Source organism: Musa acuminata, chromosome BXJ1-9, assembly GCF_036884655.1.
Source record: "Musa acuminata AAA Group cultivar baxijiao chromosome BXJ1-9, Cavendish_Baxijiao_AAA, whole genome shotgun sequence".
NCBI lineage: Eukaryota > Viridiplantae > Streptophyta > Magnoliopsida > Zingiberales > Musaceae > Musa > Musa acuminata.
This window is the reverse complement of record NC_088335.1, coordinates 993,993-1,012,298: the sequence shown is the minus strand read 5'-3', so window position 1 is coordinate 1,012,298 and position 18,306 is coordinate 993,993. Positions and strand designations below refer to the sequence as shown.

Below are 18,306 nucleotides of genomic sequence, written 5' to 3'. Positions count from 1 at the left end.
TTTTGAGTTAACTGTCTGCTTTATTTTAACAAAGGACAGTTTCAATGTTTACTAAGGACTAAAAATTTGTTGCTACTATTGATCTTATCTGGAGACATGGTTGCAAGATGAGCTTAATGATATGGGGCATCTCAATCATTGGGGGGTGGCAAAATATTGATCTCAAAGTCCTTTGTGCTTATTAGATTAAAACCATGAATGTTGAGAACAAAGATAAGTTTACTTCTATGGTTATGAACTCAATAGTCTACAACAAGTATTGGTTCGCTTCTGAATGTATCAGAAAGCGTTAGAACACATTATGTATGTACCCATGGCTCATATTCTAAATGGAATAAGATAAATGGAAATAGATTATCTACATTAAAAATAAAAAGAGGAGGGGGATTTGTTGCAAATGCTAAGCATCGTAAAACGATCAAAAGTTTAAAGTTAGGATCAGAGTCAAAAACGCAAAATTAGGAATATGTATGAAGGAGGGCGTAGAGTTTAATTGGAGTTTTTGAAACTATTGACTTCAAATAAAAAAAGAGACAATTTTATCTAAAATGTGAGATTTTATCATCAATCATTTCATCTAAAAATTTAAAGATAAATTCTCAAAAAAAAAAAAAACTTCAAAGTTTTCTTCTTCTTTTTTCCCATAGAATACCATTTATTTCTAAAAGATGTGATTACCCTTTCACTGTAGTCACTTTCTTCACTTCGTCACATTGTTAGTTATTGTGACCGCCTTCATCGTGATTATGTTGTCAGCAATGCTTTGCCACGATGATAACCCTTGTTGTAACGATTTCCATGATGGCAACCTCCATGGTGATGAGCCTCGAGATTTCTCTCTCTTGATTCCCTTGACGAAAGCATTTGCCACGATGATAACCCTTGTTGTAACGATTTCCATGATGGCAACCTCCATGGTGATGAGCCTCGAGATTTCTCTCTCTTGATTCCCTTGACGAAAGCATGAATGCTAAGATGAAGGGAGGGAGGTCCTTGTCATGTTATAAAGCATAGGGCGTACAACATGTGCGAGGATCTTGCTGCCTCCCTTAGTCGTTGCTCTAGCCTGCCTCTCCCGATCATATTGCACAATCTCCCATCACCGACGACAACGTTCGTGACCTCAAGGGTGTCGAGCTCATTGTTATATGACTCTAAAAAGAGGAGAACGTCTTTACATATGAGGTTCGGGGGGAGGGAGGTGAGCGGGGGAAAGGTAGAATCCTCTTCAAAGATGTCAAGGATCCGGATCTCCATCACACCACGATAGTGTTCATATGGGACAAAGGAGACAATGATGTAATGGATACCAACATCACAATAAGTATTGGCATTGGCCACCAAGAATTGTGTTGCGTGAATCCAATGATGTAACGATAGGTCAAGGACTCAATGTTCACATAGAAAAATCCTACCATTGGCCCTTGATCCGACGACCCCAAACGGTAGTTGGAGATGGATGGTAGATAGCACAACAAGGTAAAGATGACCACACTGAGCAAATGGATAATATCATCTTTTAAAAAAATAAAATGTGCTATATGAAAATTAATTAAAAAAATTAAAAAGTTATCCAAAACTTAAACCATAAGATGAGACATGATTTATATTATTCATCTTTGGCCTCACCTATAGACGGTCAGCCCAAATTTATTGGGTTTGACTTGTGTGTGACATTCTTCCCCTGATACAATCTTAAATGTCTTGAACATTGACCTTTCATTCAAAAGTTTATGCCAGACAGACATCATCTCTATTCTTAACGAGCTTCGAGAATCCTTTATGCTGGACGTCATCTATATTCTCAACAAGATTAGAGAATCAATCCTCTTGGATTATTCTTTAATCCATACGAATAGAGAATAATTATCTTCATAAGATTAAGATGAATTCGAGTAAGGGATTTAAGAACTGCACAAGTCCTGCCAGGTGTCAGAATGGGGGGTCAGTTTGACTCATTAAACACATGCTTCGAATCCATCCTAGATTGCATCAGGTTCTGGGCCTCTTTTGTTCTCCAATCCATGGAACGTGCAAAGAACACGAATGAGAAGGTGGAGGTGGTGCACGAGGCCCTTCATCAACTCCTGGAGGAGCGGAAGCGACGCCGCAAGGAGGAGGAAGAGGAAGACCTACTCCTCTCCAACTTGCTCCTTCAGGTTGGTTCCCTTGTTCCTCCCATTCTGTAGAGACCGGCAATTGTGTTAACCTAAGCAATAGATTCTTTTGGAACCCCCCCCGCCCACTCTTGGAGTTCTTTGGGAAAGGCACTCGCGTTCTCACACAAATGCTAGTATTCATTCCCTAGACAAACAGAAACCATTTGTCGAAGGGGTTTCTGTGTGATAAGTTATTGTGTTCATCGCATTAATGCTCACTAGAAACCGATAGTTCAGAATAAGAGAAGAGAGATGCCCGATGTTGTTCTAACCATCATCTGAATCTTAAATCAGAGTTTCCTTCCTTTGCCATGAATCTCGTTGATGAAAAGATAAATATCAAGTGTCCATCAGCTATGAAATCATCTGTATTGTTTCCCTGATGTCACAGAATTTCCCAGTGTATCGAACCATAACAAATGGCTTCTCCTTCATCTTACTGATTTCTATGTTAGCTCAAGACTCTGTTTGTAATTTGACTCTCCTGTGGATGTTGCATACATGTTACAGAATTTTCCAATGTATTAAATCATAACAAATTGTTTCTCCATGGTCTTATTAATTGCTATATCAGTTCGAGATTGTGATTGCAATTTGACTCTTCTGTGGGTGTTGTTGCCTTACGTTTCACCAATGTATTAAGCCATATCAAATTGTTTCTCCTTCATCTTCTTAGTTGCTATGTCAGTCTGTAATTTGACTCTTCTGTGGATGTTGCATACATGCCTTGGAATTCCCCAATGTATTAAACCATAACGAATTGTTTTCCTTCATCTTATTATTAATTGCTATGTCAGCTCAACATTGTGTTGCGTACATGTCACAGAATTAATCAAGTGTCTCTTCTGTGGATGCTGTATACCAGTTGGAATCCTTAGAGAAGGATGGCATCGCTACGGAAGGGACGAAGGAATCAGCTATCGAAGAAGAGCCTGAATTCTCCAAGCCTGTCAGCCAAAACTGTGAAAAAAGGGAGGTTGGCATGGATGAAGAAATAGCAAGGGAGCTTAGTAAAGTAAAGAAGCAGAATCTCATTACCCATTGCCTTCTATCTGTCATGCTCGTCATTACTGCGGTATGGCAATTCAACGAGGTCTCCCTTCTGCTCGCGGTCAGGGATAAACTGAGCCACCCCCTCCGAACCGTCGGGGATGTGGTCAAGCGGTGTCTGAAAGGAAATGGCAAGAGGCCGCAGATTGAAGCACTTCCTTTGCCACCGATTGCTGTGCCAGAGCTGTCTAATGCGGATTTGCTGCCCTTGACTCTGAGAAGCGAGGAATGAATCTTGTGGGAACATTATCACCGTTGATGCATGTAAGCGTTCTCTTCGTCGCATGATACTTAGCCACCAATTGCCGTGCCAGAGCTACCAAATGTGAATTTCCCATCCTTGACTCTTGGCAGCGATGAATCAATCATGTGAGAGAATGATCAGTATTGATGCATCCAAGTGTTCTCTTCGTCGTATTGAATGCGACATTTCAGTTTCCTTGTGGATCTTGTGCCATTATCCATTTGAAACCTTGCATTGGACAATTTCAGTTTCCTTGTGGATCTTGTGCCATTATCCATTTGAAACCTTGCATTGGACATTTCAGTTTCCTTGTGGATCTTGTGCCATTATCCATCCGAAACCTAAGTATTATCTCAAATTGTGTCCAATTTAAATGTGTAAAGGACATACTTAGCAATCCAAGTATCACTTTTGTCCCCAGTGCTCTTTGCTAATGATCTGAGGCTGGCGCGAAGCAAGTAATGTTAGCAATAGAAATTGATACACCAGCTTGCCTGCCAGAATGACAATTGTATCTGTGAATTCATATCCATTCTTATGGGAGACATTTTTTAGTAGGATTTTTTTATTAAATAATCCAGAAATTTGTTCATCGATATGGTTGTTTTCCATGCTTAGCAACTCTATTGGAGAGAAAAAGTATGTTTTATTTCCAATTATTAGTGTGTATGTGTGAATATTTTTGGGATGAGGTTAAGAACTTAAAAGAGTGAATATTATTTCCGTACATGTTTATGCATGTGTGTGTGAATATTATTTCCAAACATAAATTGCAATGAAGAAACTGAAACATCTTAAGAGTGATAACTGAGGTTGTCATGATCATTAAATAGGTTTTAAGGAGGAGTTCATTATGGATAATAAGATATATTGTGGTCTAGTAATTATTTAATCCAACATTAGAAATGAGACAATCACTTAAGATTCTTTTGTGGTCTAGTAATTATTTAATCCAAAAAAAATGCTTAAAATCTTTCCAGATATTGTCTATTTCATAGGGTCAACCAGAAACTCTTTCCAGCTTACAACAGGAATGAACACAGGTAAATTACAAGTTGAACAGCATTCCAAGTAAGCAATTGTTTCGAAGCATGAAGCAGATGTTTGCAAATTGGCATCATGACGAGAAACACAAGTACCAATTTGAATGCACTCCAATCACATCAGCAGCAACCAAAGCAACAAGGGATAGTGTCACAAAGAACAGCAAATTCATGACTAATCTGCATATAAATGTTAACAGAATCAGTCTCTCATCAAACGAAGGAAGGTTCGGACACGAAGAAATGATCACAGTTTCACTCCTGTATCCATAAAAGATTCAAAATCATTTTCAAAAGTCCACCACCCAACCAGAAGGAAAATAAAATAAGGAAAAACGACCACCCTTCTTCAAACCATGACCACCTATGACAACGGCATAGCATGTGCCACTCGGCCACTGCCGCCTCGTGGATATACTTTAAAAGATTTCTCAAGCATAGTTCAGGCGGAATATGTCATTCAGCACATAGAAACTTCCCTGAGGTGTTGGCATCAGATGAAACATCTACAACAAAAACACACAAACCAATCAGTATCCTTGAGTAATAGAATCAATGTCATCTGCTGTCATGAATCAATGCACGTAAACAAAATAAAAAAGCTGCAAAACCATTACCTAAGCCAAATGAACAGAAAAAAAAAAAAAAGCTGACAAAGTTGCTTTGGCAAACTAAAACAACAAAACTCAATAATGGTAAGCACATTTTAAGTCAAGGACAACAGGATAAGTAGTAGGTATCAAATATCTAAAAGATAAAATCTGTGGGTGGAAGAGGGCAGAAAAGGAGAGCAGGACAACAACATTAATTAAGCTAAATCTTCAAAACATAATATAAATATTCTAAACTTGGCAGAAATGCTACAGTTTGTGATTTTTTTATATATGATTCTATTTTATGCATGAAACACCCATAATAGCCTTCTCTTAGAAGTGTCCCCAAATGTACATTTCACCAATACCATGAGGTAGAAATTGCTATCATGCTGTTAAGACATTTCTGGCATCCTTTTAACACACTGCATAGTTCTTCCATTTCACAACATGGAATATCCAAGCAAGCATCTCTCCTTAAAGGAGCCTCTAGATTCTCTTGATTCACAATGCATTTTAACTAGTAATTATTAAAGAAGAAACAAACAAGCATACATACAAATGATATTGGAATACCATGCTATGCAAGAATGATAATATCAACACTAATGGTGATAACAATATGAAATACTCTACCCAAGGAATCATATTTCGGTTGTACTGAGCGGTGCACTCAAGAAAAACATAAGGCGTGGTACTCGATCAATATTTTTTATTATTTTTATCTGGTAATACTGGGTGGTGTGGGTATGTATACCGCTGATATACCCAGTACTATACCAATTTGACTGGTTATTGAAATTGGTACCAGACCAAGCTTCAAATCTTTGATTCGTCCAATAGGCAAGAACCGGGCCATAGGAAAAAAGAACATAATGATATAACAGCAAGGCATGGATAAAGAAAAAGGACACCAGATAGTGCGTTTATCAGATAGTAAGATATAGGGCTTTCATCAATGATATTCCTGAAAATGGATTTGTGAACAAAACCTGCAACAGTTAAAGTGCAGATCAATATCTTTAAAAGAACTAACATCTAACTGAAAAGAAATTACTTCATCACGTGAATTGACAAACAACTAAAGTTTTGACATACAAGAGTTGAACACTGTATAAACATATGACAATAAAATACTAGTTTTCACATGATGTTGTACATAGCTTTGAGTGGTTGACGACATCAGACAACAACCTGATCAGACAACAGCCTGAAAGTAAGCATCTTTCTATTCGACTAATTTGGAAGGACTTAATAAGCATTTTGGACAAAATCACCAAAAAGGCAAGGGGTCCAACTATTTGATAAAATTCACAAACACCAAAGGAAGAATGGAAATGGATATACATTGTTGATGACACTACATGGAAACTTGGACAGAGCAATTTTATGATATATTGGTAAATAGTTTTATTTGCATTTGGTGCTGGCTGGAATCTTACATGTTCACAACCAGGAAACCTTTCATTTCTCATCAAGAGAGATCCAATCATTATTCAAGATGTATTTAGATCAAACCAAAAATTTTCCTTTCCATTTGAACCAATAAGTGGTTTAACCGTGAACAAATTTTATGATTCATGTGAGCCAATTGTATGAACCATGTTGGTTACAGGGGAAGTACCAGTTTAAGGAGGCAAAGGATTGACTATATTAAGTCAACTGATATCCAGCTTCTTAATTAGGATAAGAGAAAAGGAGTTTTGGTGGGATAAGCGAGAGGTTGACAACTCCTCTCTCATGTATGATGTTTTTCTCCTTTCTGCACATGATTTCTCGACTGAAGCTTCTCTTTCCTCTATCTGCACCTTGTGCCTGATTTTCTCCTCACGTAGAGGTGATCGAGGTGTGTCACCAGGCTTTTCATTGGGTTTCAAGAAATTGAAACAACTTTAGTTATTCCTCTTCTTGATGGTAACAATAGGAAATTATAATAGAAAAGTAAAATAAATCATTTTCATACAGTGTTCTATCATCAGCTCCAGCCTAAAAATTAGATTACAAGATTCCTCCAAACCAATGTTTGCACATCACAAAACTTCTTTGCAATTATCATGCAACAAACCGCATTTCCCAAAACTGTCACAAATATAGTCTACAATATTTGCAGACTTCAAGGTCTACCACTACACATGTGTTTTGTTACGAGATAAACGTTGCTAGATAGGTTTAAATAACAGAATCAAAAAGAGAAGAAGAAAGATATAACAAGTAAAAATAGAGGAAGAAACAAAATAGGAAACTAAAAGTATAAGAAATATCAGACTCTCACTCAAAATTATATAGATGACTTAATCAATATATACATAGAAGATCTTCTTTTCTTCCCAGCCTTGAATTTAAACCTGCTTGGGCTCTTAAGAACAGTTCATATAACAATAAAACAATTCTATATTAAATGGATTCTTAGTCAAACTCAACATAAGAAGACCAAAAGAATGTTGCATCTGATGTTTCTATTTTCTATCAACAAACAAAAATATAAAAATCAAGTGGAAATGCTTTACCAACACAGATCAATCCTAGACCCAAGGAATGAATAAAACCTAATGTAAAGTCTCAAAGAACTTGACCCAATAAACCTTATTATCATAAAAAAGGAAGATAATTAACAAACAAATATAGATCATCAGATCTTTCTTTAAAATCGAAAAAAAAAAGAAAAAACAACGGAAATCACGATCCATCAACCGATCAACATGGATATAGAATAAAGTAGACATGCCGATCTGATCGAATCAACCAATCGATAGACGAAAGGCGCAAACACAGAGAGAGAACATACCTGGCTGAACTTGAGGGTGTGGGACTCGCCAGCGAGCTGGAGGGAGCCGCTGACGAAGACAAGCATGCCGCCGGGGGGTCCCGAGGGCTGGAAATCGACAGTGGAGATGGCATGGGCGCACTGCTGGAAAGGTAGGGAGGTGAGCTTGGCGACGATCGCGGCGGCGCCCTGAATCTTGTCGCCCTCGAAGGTGAGCATGGAGGCGTCGTGGTACAGGCCCGCCAGAGCTGCCCTGTTCCCGTCGAACGTCCGATAGTAGTGGTCCACGAACGCCTTCGCCACCGCTTCCGGATCCATCACCGCCGCCGAAGATACCTCTCGCCTTTCACACTTTCTCCTCAGCCGTAGAGAGAGGAGAAGCGGAGAGGCCGTGCGACGATAGATCCTTTGTCCACTGGTCCGGCCCCTGTTAGGAGGAACTACAAAAACCTAACAAGTCATCGGCTAACATCCTCCATCCGAACCTTAGAATCCAATTTTAAAACGTTACTACTTTATTATTGCCTATTATTGATCATTTTAAAAAATAATAAAATTTTATTTTAATCTCTTAAAAACTTGAAATATCTATATTTTCATGAAATATTTAACTTCATTCTGTCATCGGTTTTACCAACAAAGATACAACACATTTAGAAATGATATGAAAATATATAAAAAAAAAAATTTAATATCCTAATTACATTTTTAGTGTTGGTGAATGACGACACTACATGTGGCTATAATTGATGAGACGCTAAGGTCTTGGAGGGAGAGGATGAGGAGGGAGAACAACGATGAGAGATAAGATAAAGGAGAGAAAGAAGAGGACAATGCAAATGCTGAGCAATTGCTTTTGCATCGCTCGACAAGCGTAACGGGAGAAGAAGGATGAGCGATGCTCGGCATCCCCACATCGTTTTGTATCACTCATCCTTCTTCCCTCGGTGTGCATGTTGAGCAATAAAAGGGGAAAGAATGACGAGGGATCAGAGAAGGGGGGAAGAAGGATGAGCATCACTCTTCCGTGCATCATTATCAGTGCAATGTAGAGCAATGTCACTCTACATCTGCGTTGATATCGATGCGGATGTCAATGTAGAACAATGTCATTTCGTTGCTCTACAGATGCGTTGGCGTCAATGCAATTGCCAAGTAACAACAACACAGATATAAAGCGTTGATATCTGCATAGTCCTTTGCCTCCTTTCCCTTTACCTCATCTTTCATCATCACTCTCTCTCTCGTCATCATCCTCCTCCTCTAGCAATAAACCACATAAGTCCCTATCGTTCTTATAGACTAGTGTGTCGTTCTCACCAACCACAGCCACCCATAGTCGTCAATGACGTCGTCATCCGTCACTACTAAAAACATAACTAAGATATTAAAATTACCTTTTTACCCATCATTTTTATGTCATTTCTATATATGCTATCATGTACTATATCTTCCGTTGATATTTCAATGTAAATTTTTTGATTTTAAATATTGATATACTAAAGATGTCTAATTACAATGGATAATGGGTAGAGGAGAAGCAGAGAGGTCATGTAACGACAGATACTTTGTTCACTAACCTGACCCCAATTTTAAAAGGTTACTATATCTTTCGTCGATAGATATATATGTTGTCATATGCTATATCTTCCATCGATAAAACCGATGATGTTAGAATAAATAAAATTAAATATTTTATTTTCATAAATATAGATATTTCAATATAAATTTTTAAAATTTAAATATCAAAATACTAAAGATGTCTAATTATAATGAATAATGGGTAGAGAAAAAGCAGAGAGGTCCTGCAATTTTAAAAGGTTACTAGTTTGACATCCCCTTTTTACCGCTGATTATTGATAATTTTAAAAAATAATAAAATTTTATTTTACTATTTACTACCACTACGATCGATTTTACCGATAATTCAGCACTAAAAACAATCAGATTTAACTTCTAGAGATGTTAAGAAATGTGACTGTTGACTGTTTTACTAAGAACAATCAGACTTACTAATCCCTGTCAACGACAAGAAGGTGAAAGACAATATGGAGATGAGGTGTCAGAAATAATCTAAACCATGAAAAACTAGTTCATCGTGGCATATAGTTGCCTCGCCCTGTGATCACATAGCTTATGAATGATCCCATCAACTTTATTTAGTGACATGTGTTTGCAAAAAGATTATTGAGGCAGTAGAGAGGACGACAGTTGCAAGAAAATGATACAACCCCCCAATGCCATAGCTAAAAATTCACACAACTACATGATCCAAATAATACACAGTCAAGTCGATGTTTTTGGAAGCCACTCATAATTTAGTCAAACTTAAAGAACTTGACCAGAAAACAATTAAACATCCAAAAATTAGTACGCATAAACGTCAGTAAAAAAAAATTAAGGATCAATTTCATGTACCTGAAAAATGTGGAAGCATGATAATCAATCCAGAAAGAGCAGTAGCTTTGCCAATCACAATGAACCTTCAAAACAATAAGGCCATGTGGAGCTGTAGCTACATCTTTTTTTCATCCTAATGATGGGTTAGCAACAGAAGCAGACGCTAAAAGTACAGTAGTTGTTTTCTGTTTCCAGATGGACACTTAATAGATGATTTTGCATAATAATTTACATATCTCCCAAGATTCAATTTCCAGAGCACAAAAAGGAAAATTGAGAGCTTTGCAATGTCCGTCAACCTTGGCCCAGCTGAAGATCATACAGAACAAGGACTCTGCCACATTGCAATGTCAGTGATCAGATCTCGAAGTTGATCAATAAGAAGCTTGAGATGCTTGTTCTTGTTTTCGAGTTCCTACAACCATACAGTGACAGAGTTGAACAGACTTAAGAGTATGTTTCTACATAATGTTTTAGTGTGAGAGTATGGGCCAATTCCGTGTTCAGATGACCGAGCCCATAAGAAGTCGTGGTCTAGGACACCATGTTTTCCGCATTTCAACATTAAAAAATCTGAGCAGATCTAAATTTGGAATATACTTTAAAAGACAAAACTGAATGAATACGGTACGTAAGTGCATGATATAGAAATAAATTCTTCTGCAGAACTTGAAAAATAATGTAACAGCTGGCATATTAAAAAAAAGGAAAAAATCAAGATCTTGAGGGTCATACTAATTTGCTAAACTTGTCTTGTAACTTTGGTAATTATCTTTCTCCACTATTTTTTTTTTTCATTTCATCAGAAGGTGGAGATGACTGTAAAAGGAATTTTGGTGCAACAGATTTAAATCATCAATAGAGAATCTTTTGGTTCATTCTTCTCCAAATTGCACATTTCTCTCCTCACCTAATATACCTGATACTTAGGCAAGCAAGAAATTAGTTTATTCCAGTATAATTTTGAGAAGTATTATAGAACCACAGAGAAGAAAAGGATGGTAGCAGAAATATAAGTAATTTTTTAACTTTGATAGTTTGAGAAGAATGCTGTCAGTCTGAAGGTTCAAGTCGACAATTTTTGCTAGCTGGTACAAATAATAGTCGTTACTGTTATGTCGATGTAGAACTCTTAGAATACAAACACTTCAAACTACAAACATATCATAACCTTTGTAAATGTGAACAACCTCTTTATGCAATAAGTGAATTCAAGTTCTCATGTTAAAGGCTAGAAAGATATGCCACCATCTAGCAGCACTAATTTATAAAATCAGAAAAAACAAAATTCTTCCTGAAGAGCTACTACTAGGCTATAGTTAATTTTGCATCAGCTACAAAAGGTGATAGCATAAATAAGCTGCTTGAAATTGATACTAAGTCACAGATGAGCACAACTTTCAAAGCTAGGAAACTGGATTATCAACTGCAAATCCAACTTTATAAGATTATATATAAAATACAATGTCAGAGGTGATGCATCTAAACAAAAAATTTTGATTCAAGGTGGAGAAGAAACTTCCCAAGCCATCAACAATTATAATATAATGATAGGGGCAATCAATAATCAACCTAATATTTTGACCGTTCGTGAGCAGAACTTGGTCATTCATGTCTAAGATCTGGTCTCTGTTGATTTACTCGGTAACATACAAATCGTTTTACAGTATCCCTGATGGTGATCTATCTCCAGAATCCACATTAGAGTGAAGCAAAATTAGTTTCAGAAGTATGAACCAAATACTCCAAACCATAAACACAGTGGACAGAATATAAGGCAAGATTCAAGTCTCAACAATTACAACCTGTTCCTGTGTTTCTGCCATCTTACAGAAAGAAATACTGCCAAATTGTAATACTGCATGGTACAGTTGGTCAAATAATGGTCTCTGAGTTACCACAAAATTAAACGTCGACTGTAGTATAATAAAATTCATCATGCTGAATAATACGATGCAAAAGTAAACAGGTAATTGTCTCATTTAGTGATACTTGATTATCATGATTTTACTTGATTGCTCCAGAGATCACGAAGCACCATATTGCACTGTAGATAAAACTGGTTAAAGAAGCAAGATGATCAACTTCAATAAATTGGTTTCTTGTCCCATTACCAAGCTTTAACTTTGACACTTTAATGCATCCCTCCATAACGCAACAAGTCATGACAATAGGCTGGAGAATAAAATACACCTCCATTTACCCCATGCATTATCAACATCTTACTGCCAAATACAACCTCAGCTACCCAACAGTCATCTATTCAATCAAAACAAGCTACTTCATTACCTTAAAAAAAATCCTAGTTCAAATGATGTTTGATTCTTGATCTTTGAAATTCTAATGAAGCATTGCAAAGATCTTCTGAGAACAAGTTCAATAAATTTGGATCAGTTTTGGGATTAGTACTGGAATTTCCATTTGGGTCACTTGATATCAACTTGATTAGAATGTTGAATTGAAGTTTCAGTTAATAAAAAAGGACAGAGAATCCATATTAAGAATCACAAAATTTAGAAAATAGGAAAATTCACAAAATTTATGAAACTCATGAAATAGAAATAGTATAGGCAAAAGAGTTGCAAAATCAGTAGCATGAAAAAAAAACACATTATTCTCTTCAACATGTCTTTCTTTCATTATTTTTTCCTCTTTGGTTTGCTTCTTGCACATATTTGAGGGATATTGTCACAAGAAAAGGGGAGGTTGCACATAATGAATAATTGAAGTTTTCGTCTTGTTTCTTGGTTGTCAGGACCATTGCTTTGCAAAAGAATCCAATTAATTTCACTCAGATATGCTCTCCCATGGACAAGTCTAAATTTGTGCGATTTTTCAAATCTAATCCAATTCTGAGACCCAACATCAAACCCATAAATAAAGATTTTCATGGTAGACTAAACAGACTTTGGGATTTACTCATTTCTTAAACCTTGTTTAGGATTTTTCAAACTCCTATATTTATGAAACAAAAATGAACATTTAACTGATGTAATCTCAAAAAACAATGAGAAAAGCATAACCACTCACTTGGGTAAGGCCAAACAACTCTTTACACCGGATGGTCTCAGTAGCATATCTTTGTGTCTAGCACCAAAAAAGCATAGTTCATGGTATCAGCCAACGCCGATACAATACATCTAACTTGTGTAAGTATCATCTAAGACCAACCCTATTTTGGCTGATCAGCCTTATAGCTAGAAACAGATTGGATTTTACTGGAATGCATCAGACTAAACTGGAGCTGATTGATTTTTGTCCCACACCTCAAAAGGAAAAAAGGAGAAAGTGGAAATAAAGGAATGAAGCCAAAATAGAAGAAAATACAACCTGACTATAACTATGATAAAAATTACTACTATTTTGTTTGATATCTGTTGTAACCATAATATTTGCCTTTTGCTGCCATTCTGGCAATGTTTGTTGTCCAAATGAAGGAAAAAAAATCAAGAAAGAAAAGATATGGTTAAATAATAGTCTCTAACCTCTTAAGATAATAAAAATGCCATGAGATTCATGAATAATCTCAGGCTCCACAAGAACACTCTTCAGATGAAATTTTTAGTTGTCTTTCCATTACTTAATATTTCAACCATATGATGATCAGAGAAGCATTGGCGTTACAATGGGATCTATCACTGTCTTCAAACCTGAAATTGGATTAATTTTAAATCTTTTGTATGACAAATAAAATAATAACCTATATATTATAATCTTTGCATGATATGATCAATAATTTATTTTCTAACAAAATTACATGATAACTATATTTTATGTATAATTCTCCATTCATTTATTGTCTATAAATTCTTTTACATTTTTTATTCATGTGTTTAGGAAGTTGGATATTTTATGAAGTCTGAACATAAAAGGAATTTCTCGTATAAAATTTCAATGGCTAAACGTGAAAGATGAAATAGCAACCATCAAATTCTGCAAAACTGCCTTATGATTATAAAAGAATCTTTGATTGACTAAAAGGGAAGATAGCAATAAATAAATGAGAGAAACACTGATGTTGACATGCTATATAATTGATGAAGAGCATATAAATTGAAAGGTTGGTGCAAGAAGCAAAACTATTATAATAATTAAAATCATAAACCCCAGCAGTGTAAATTTTCTGTAAGGTCTGCACATATAACCACATAAATACCTTTCTTAAAGAAGATGCCCGCTCTTCCAGTCTCTCAAGTTCAACTGCATCTGCTCTGGAATCCAATGCACCTGCCTCCTGCGATTATCAACAACCAAGAAATCATTACCATTTAGAAACCGCAGAACCACAATGACAGAAATCAGATTTTCAATAGTATATTTCAAAGGATGACAAAAAATCGTCTCGATACTGTGTAAGACACTTGAATCACAAATAGAATTCTTCTTCAAATATTCATCTAACTTTCCAATCTGTGGAAAACCTGAAACGGTTCAAACAGTTCAATTTATGACAAATTTTCACGAATTTTGGCATCGAATCACGGACCTGTGTGGCGCTTGGAATGGCGGCAATACAAGAACGAAGGGCAAGGACCGCAGACTTGTAGCGTAGCCGGGCTTCGTCGAGCACTCCGCCGCCGCTGCCGCCACCCGCTTCCGACGGGTGCGAGGAGGAGTCTACTGGCGCATCGCCAGCACCTGCCAAGGCTGCGGAGGGATGGCCAGGGGAGAGCGTGGACCAGAGGACGGGGTTGCAGAGCTCGTCATTCATGGAGGAGAGGATCTGGAACGCCGCGTTGATGGTCTCCTCCAGGTGCCTCTGCCCCTCGACCCCCAGCTCTTGCTTGCTCTTTGCCGCCATCAAACGATCTCCAATTCCTCTCTCTCTCTCTCTCTCTCTCTCTCTCTCACAAAATCTCTCGCCCAAGCCCTATTTGACGTCCCGTCGATCTGGAAAACCCTAATTAATTCGAGACAAAGCGGGAAGACCCGGTGCTGTTTACTCATAAAACTACGCTGCCTCGCCTAGCCGCAAAAATACTCTTCCCAATCGCGTCAGGTAAGCCGAAAAAAATGTAATTCTTACCTGCCTTTTGATTAGAGGGAGCAATACATCTAGAGTTGGTCCCAACATGTGGTCATTGCTTCCTCCAATCACCAGACAGGTAATCCAGTGGGGGGCCGAAGGTCGGGAAACCCTAGAGCAAGTAGGGGAACCCGCTCACCGATTCCATTTATGAATACTCGCCACGTAAGTAGAACAGTTTATTATTTTTTACTCTGGAGGAATACCAGACCTGGTAAATGGGACAAGTCTACCCGTGAGTCTTCCGTGTCATCCCTCTTCGGAGAGACGCGAGGTGAACCATCGACGATCGGAGAGCTCTTTCTTCGAAGACGCGAGGTGAGTTCGATCTTTGTTCAAAATAGAGATTTTCTTCTCCTTTTAGCGATAGTTTCCTGTTCCTTTCTTCATTTTGCTTCCCTTCTCTGATTGGACACAGTTCTCACGGAGAACCGAAAAGGGGGTTTTCTTCCTTTAAATATGTTACGTATATCCTAGCTTTTTCCTGTTATCGATAGATAGCAGAAAACATGTGAAGTGTTTATTAACAACGGTAGAGGAGACAGAATCTTGATGTAGAAATTTATATGACCATAATCTACAGATCTAGATGAACCTTAAACACGTCATGTAGAAATTGTATACCTGGAATTAATATTTTGCCAACAAATCTTTGGAATAAAGGTGGAATCTTGTAGTTGAGAATTGCGTTCGAAGCGTACAAAATAATTGACAAGTAGGGATATCAGTTAGATTCAAGTAGACTCTGAAGATTGACATGCGTCGAAACAAGGAATTCGATCTGGGGTATCAGACCTGTACCACTCCTGGCTCGGAACTAGAATGGATCTATCTGTAGATCCTGTATCCAAAACCACTGGACATAAGACTGTTTTTAAAGAGAAAAATTAACCTTCTTTTTCTTAATCAGAGCAAGCCCATTTGGTGAAGTCCCATAAAATATTCTATAATGGCTAATTAAATTAATGCTATATGTAAATCTAGTTCGACTAAAGTTGGAGTGATTAGACCCCACCAATCAATACTTTCAAAGGGTTTGAACATATATTGAAAACATAAAAGCATTTGAATTTTTTTAATTATTTTTTATGAGTATGACTACATATTGATTCTAACTAGGGAGCCTCGTTCGCTAGGCTCGTCCAGATTCTTGGACTTTGCCAAGTTGCTAGCTACCAAACATTAGGAAAATTATGATGTTGCGATGCAAAACCATTTGGAAGCTTGATAGAAAAAGCAAAGGGTGGTGACCATATAAGGGTGTGGAATGGAAGGTGGCTTACCAATGTGGAATTAAACCCATTCCCACATGTCACACTCCTCTCCATTTGCTAATATCTTTCTCCTTCCAAGCACTCGAAAATTAAAACCCAAAATGGTCATTTACAAAAGTCAATCTATTTAAAATTCATAATATATATAAATATAAGGGTATCAGTAAATAATCACTTGTATGATTGCCTATTTACAGGTGGAGATCTTCTCACATATTCTTTTAGCCTAAAGGAGTAGAGGAAGGAACTATAATACCTTGCCATTTTATGTTTAGTCCAATTCTCAACTAGCTGAGGATACTGTTTACTCTAGGGAAAACCAGTAATAGTTAGGTTGTATAGTAATCAAGCAGTCACCTATATGGAAGTTGAGCAAGAGACGTGAGTGGCTAGGATGAGGTAGATATCATCACAGTAAATTTCTGTTCGTTCCATAGTGCTAGGCTGGTCATGTGTGATACTCCTCTCTTCGTTACTAATAAAGAACCTGCAATCAACTTTTTTCTGGAAATAAAGAGGACATAGATAATATTACTTAACCATCCAATAACAAATTGTGATCTATATCAAGAAAGATACCGCATCAACGCTGCACTTAGGAAAGACAAGAACAACAAGTCAATTAAGAGGCACTGAGTAAGTTCTTACCTGGTGTGGCTCGGTTGAGCTTCCCAAACTGGCTATCCAACATAGTATAGTACCTTTCTGGTCAATTAAGTTAATACTTTTCTGCATATCTGAAATTTTCTTGAATTCACCTTATTTTCAGAAATAAAAAGGAATAACACAATAAGTTTGTTCGCTTCAAAATCTAGCTTTCTATAAAGGAAAGATTACTAAATTTCTAATCAAATTACTATAATACAATAATCCAGAGCATTAGGGTCTAGGCTTAGGGATGGGTTAGGTTGGACTGGCTTGGATTGGATTGGATAGAAAAGTTATATAGGGCTAACTTGAACTTCATCGGACTCACCAGTGGGTCAGAAAATTCTTGATCTGAGCCTGACCCATGCAGCTAAAGAATTGAGTTGGGTTGGGCCAAGTTTGGTTGAATCCTATCATCAAGAAACATATGACTGACCCATAAGTAACCTGACCGATTAGTTATTTCCTTGTAACTTCCATTATATATCTGCATCACTTACTTCACAGACTATATCCGTGCAAGCTTCATTTCCAAAGAAATTTTTTTTGCAGTGCCAGTAACACCCAAGGATCATGGCCAAGCACCATCCTGATCTCATTATGTGTCGGAAGCAACCAGGGATTGCTATCGGTCGCCTGTGCGAGAAGGATGATGGGAAGTGTGTCATCTGTGATTCATATGTCCGTCCATGTACACTCGTGCGGATCTGCGATGAGTGCAACTACGGTTCATTTCAGGGAAGGTGTGTCATCTGTGGAGGAGTTGGGATTTCTGATGCCTACTATTGCAAAGAATGCACCCAACAGGAGAAAGACCGTGATGGGTGTCCCAAGATTGTCAATCTGGGAAGTGCCAAGACTGATCTTTTCTATGAAAGAAAGAAATATGGATTTAAGAAAAGATGATATGTTTTCTCTTCTACTTAGGACTAGTATGTTGTTAATGTTGTAACAACTATATGCGGAAGACTAAGCACTTGGTACACAGTGCAGTTATGGGACTGTTTGAGAAAGATTAGAAAGGAACTATATGCATAAGCTGACAAATGATATTAAGTGCATTTTCTGTAGTTCGAATCATATATGAACTTTATATGCTTCTTTC

The 18,306-nt window shown here is 37.2% G+C and overlaps 4 protein-coding genes across 6 annotated transcripts; 2 read left to right on the top strand and 2 right to left on the bottom strand.

Moving 5' to 3' along the window:
• The first annotated feature begins 1,976 nt into the window (after positions 1 to 1,976).
• LOC135594180 (uncharacterized) lies at positions 1,977 to 3,856 on the top strand. Its single transcript, XM_065084594.1, has 2 exons — positions 1,977 to 2,159; positions 3,025 to 3,856. The coding sequence occupies exons 1-2, from the start codon at positions 2,025 to 2,027 to the stop codon at positions 3,439 to 3,441; spliced, it is 552 nt and encodes a 183-aa protein (XP_064940666.1). The 5' UTR covers positions 1,977 to 2,024; the 3' UTR covers positions 3,442 to 3,856.
• A 789-nt stretch (positions 3,857 to 4,645) lies between these two features.
• LOC135592300 (nuclear transport factor 2B-like) lies at positions 4,646 to 8,334 on the bottom strand. Its single transcript, XM_065081680.1, has 2 exons — positions 7,875 to 8,334; positions 4,646 to 5,002 (listed from the first exon to the last, which is right to left on the bottom strand). The coding sequence occupies exons 1-2, from the start codon at positions 8,169 to 8,171 to the stop codon at positions 4,928 to 4,930; spliced, it is 372 nt and encodes a 123-aa protein (XP_064937752.1). The 5' UTR covers positions 8,172 to 8,334; the 3' UTR covers positions 4,646 to 4,927.
• Positions 8,335 to 10,295: 1,961 nt separating this feature from the next.
• On the bottom strand, positions 10,296 to 15,199 carry LOC103996652 (mediator of RNA polymerase II transcription subunit 30). 3 transcript variants are annotated; one of them, XM_065081676.1, is made up of 4 exons: positions 14,740 to 15,199; positions 14,410 to 14,487; positions 13,284 to 13,340; positions 10,296 to 10,668 (listed from the first exon to the last, which is right to left on the bottom strand). In XM_065081676.1, the coding sequence occupies exons 1-4, from the start codon at positions 15,052 to 15,054 to the stop codon at positions 10,570 to 10,572; spliced, it is 549 nt and encodes a 182-aa protein (XP_064937748.1). In that variant the 5' UTR covers positions 15,055 to 15,199; the 3' UTR covers positions 10,296 to 10,569. The 3 variants fall into 3 exon arrangements, with proteins under 3 accessions (XP_064937748.1, XP_064937749.1, XP_064937750.1); XM_065081677.1 differs by lacking the exon at positions 13,284 to 13,340 and having other exon boundaries at positions 14,740 to 15,184; XM_065081678.1 differs by lacking the exon at positions 13,284 to 13,340 and having other exon boundaries at positions 10,296 to 10,587; positions 14,740 to 15,181.
• A 279-nt stretch (positions 15,200 to 15,478) lies between these two features.
• Positions 15,479 to 18,306, top strand: LOC135592298 (PHD finger-like domain-containing protein 5A). The gene is made up of 2 exons (XM_065081679.1): positions 15,479 to 15,597; positions 17,754 to 18,306. The coding sequence occupies exon 2, from the start codon at positions 17,775 to 17,777 to the stop codon at positions 18,105 to 18,107; it is 333 nt and encodes a 110-aa protein (XP_064937751.1). The 5' UTR covers positions 15,479 to 15,597; positions 17,754 to 17,774; the 3' UTR covers positions 18,108 to 18,306.

Bases quoted from the DNA above. Each gene is read 5' to 3' on its own strand.
- LOC135594180 (XM_065084594.1), top strand. From the start codon at position 2,025: ATGGAACGTGCAAAGAACACGAATGAGAAGGTGGAGGTGGTGCACGAG. The intron at 2,160-3,024 runs GTTGGTTCCCTT...GCTGTATACCAG, and splicing joins TCTCCAACTTGCTCCTTCAG to TTGGAATCCTTAGAGAAGGA.
- LOC135592300 (XM_065081680.1), bottom strand. From the start codon at position 8,171: ATGGATCCGGAAGCGGTGGCGAAGGCGTTCGTGGACCACTACTATCGG. The intron at 5,003-7,874 runs GTATGTTCTCTC...TTTTTGTTGTAG, and splicing joins ACACCCTCAAGTTCAGCCAG to ATGTTTCATCTGATGCCAAC.
- LOC135592298 (XM_065081679.1), top strand. From the start codon at position 17,775: ATGGCCAAGCACCATCCTGATCTCATTATGTGTCGGAAGCAACCAGGG.
- LOC103996652 (XM_065081676.1), bottom strand. From the start codon at position 15,054: ATGGCGGCAAAGAGCAAGCAAGAGCTGGGGGTCGAGGGGCAGAGGCAC. The intron at 14,488-14,739 runs GTCCGTGATTCG...TGATAATCGCAG, and splicing joins CCATTCCAAGCGCCACACAG to GAGGCAGGTGCATTGGATTC. The intron at 13,341-14,409 runs GTATTTATGTGG...TTTTGGTGCTAG, and splicing joins GGGCATCTTCTTTAAGAAAG to ACACAAAGATATGCTACTGA.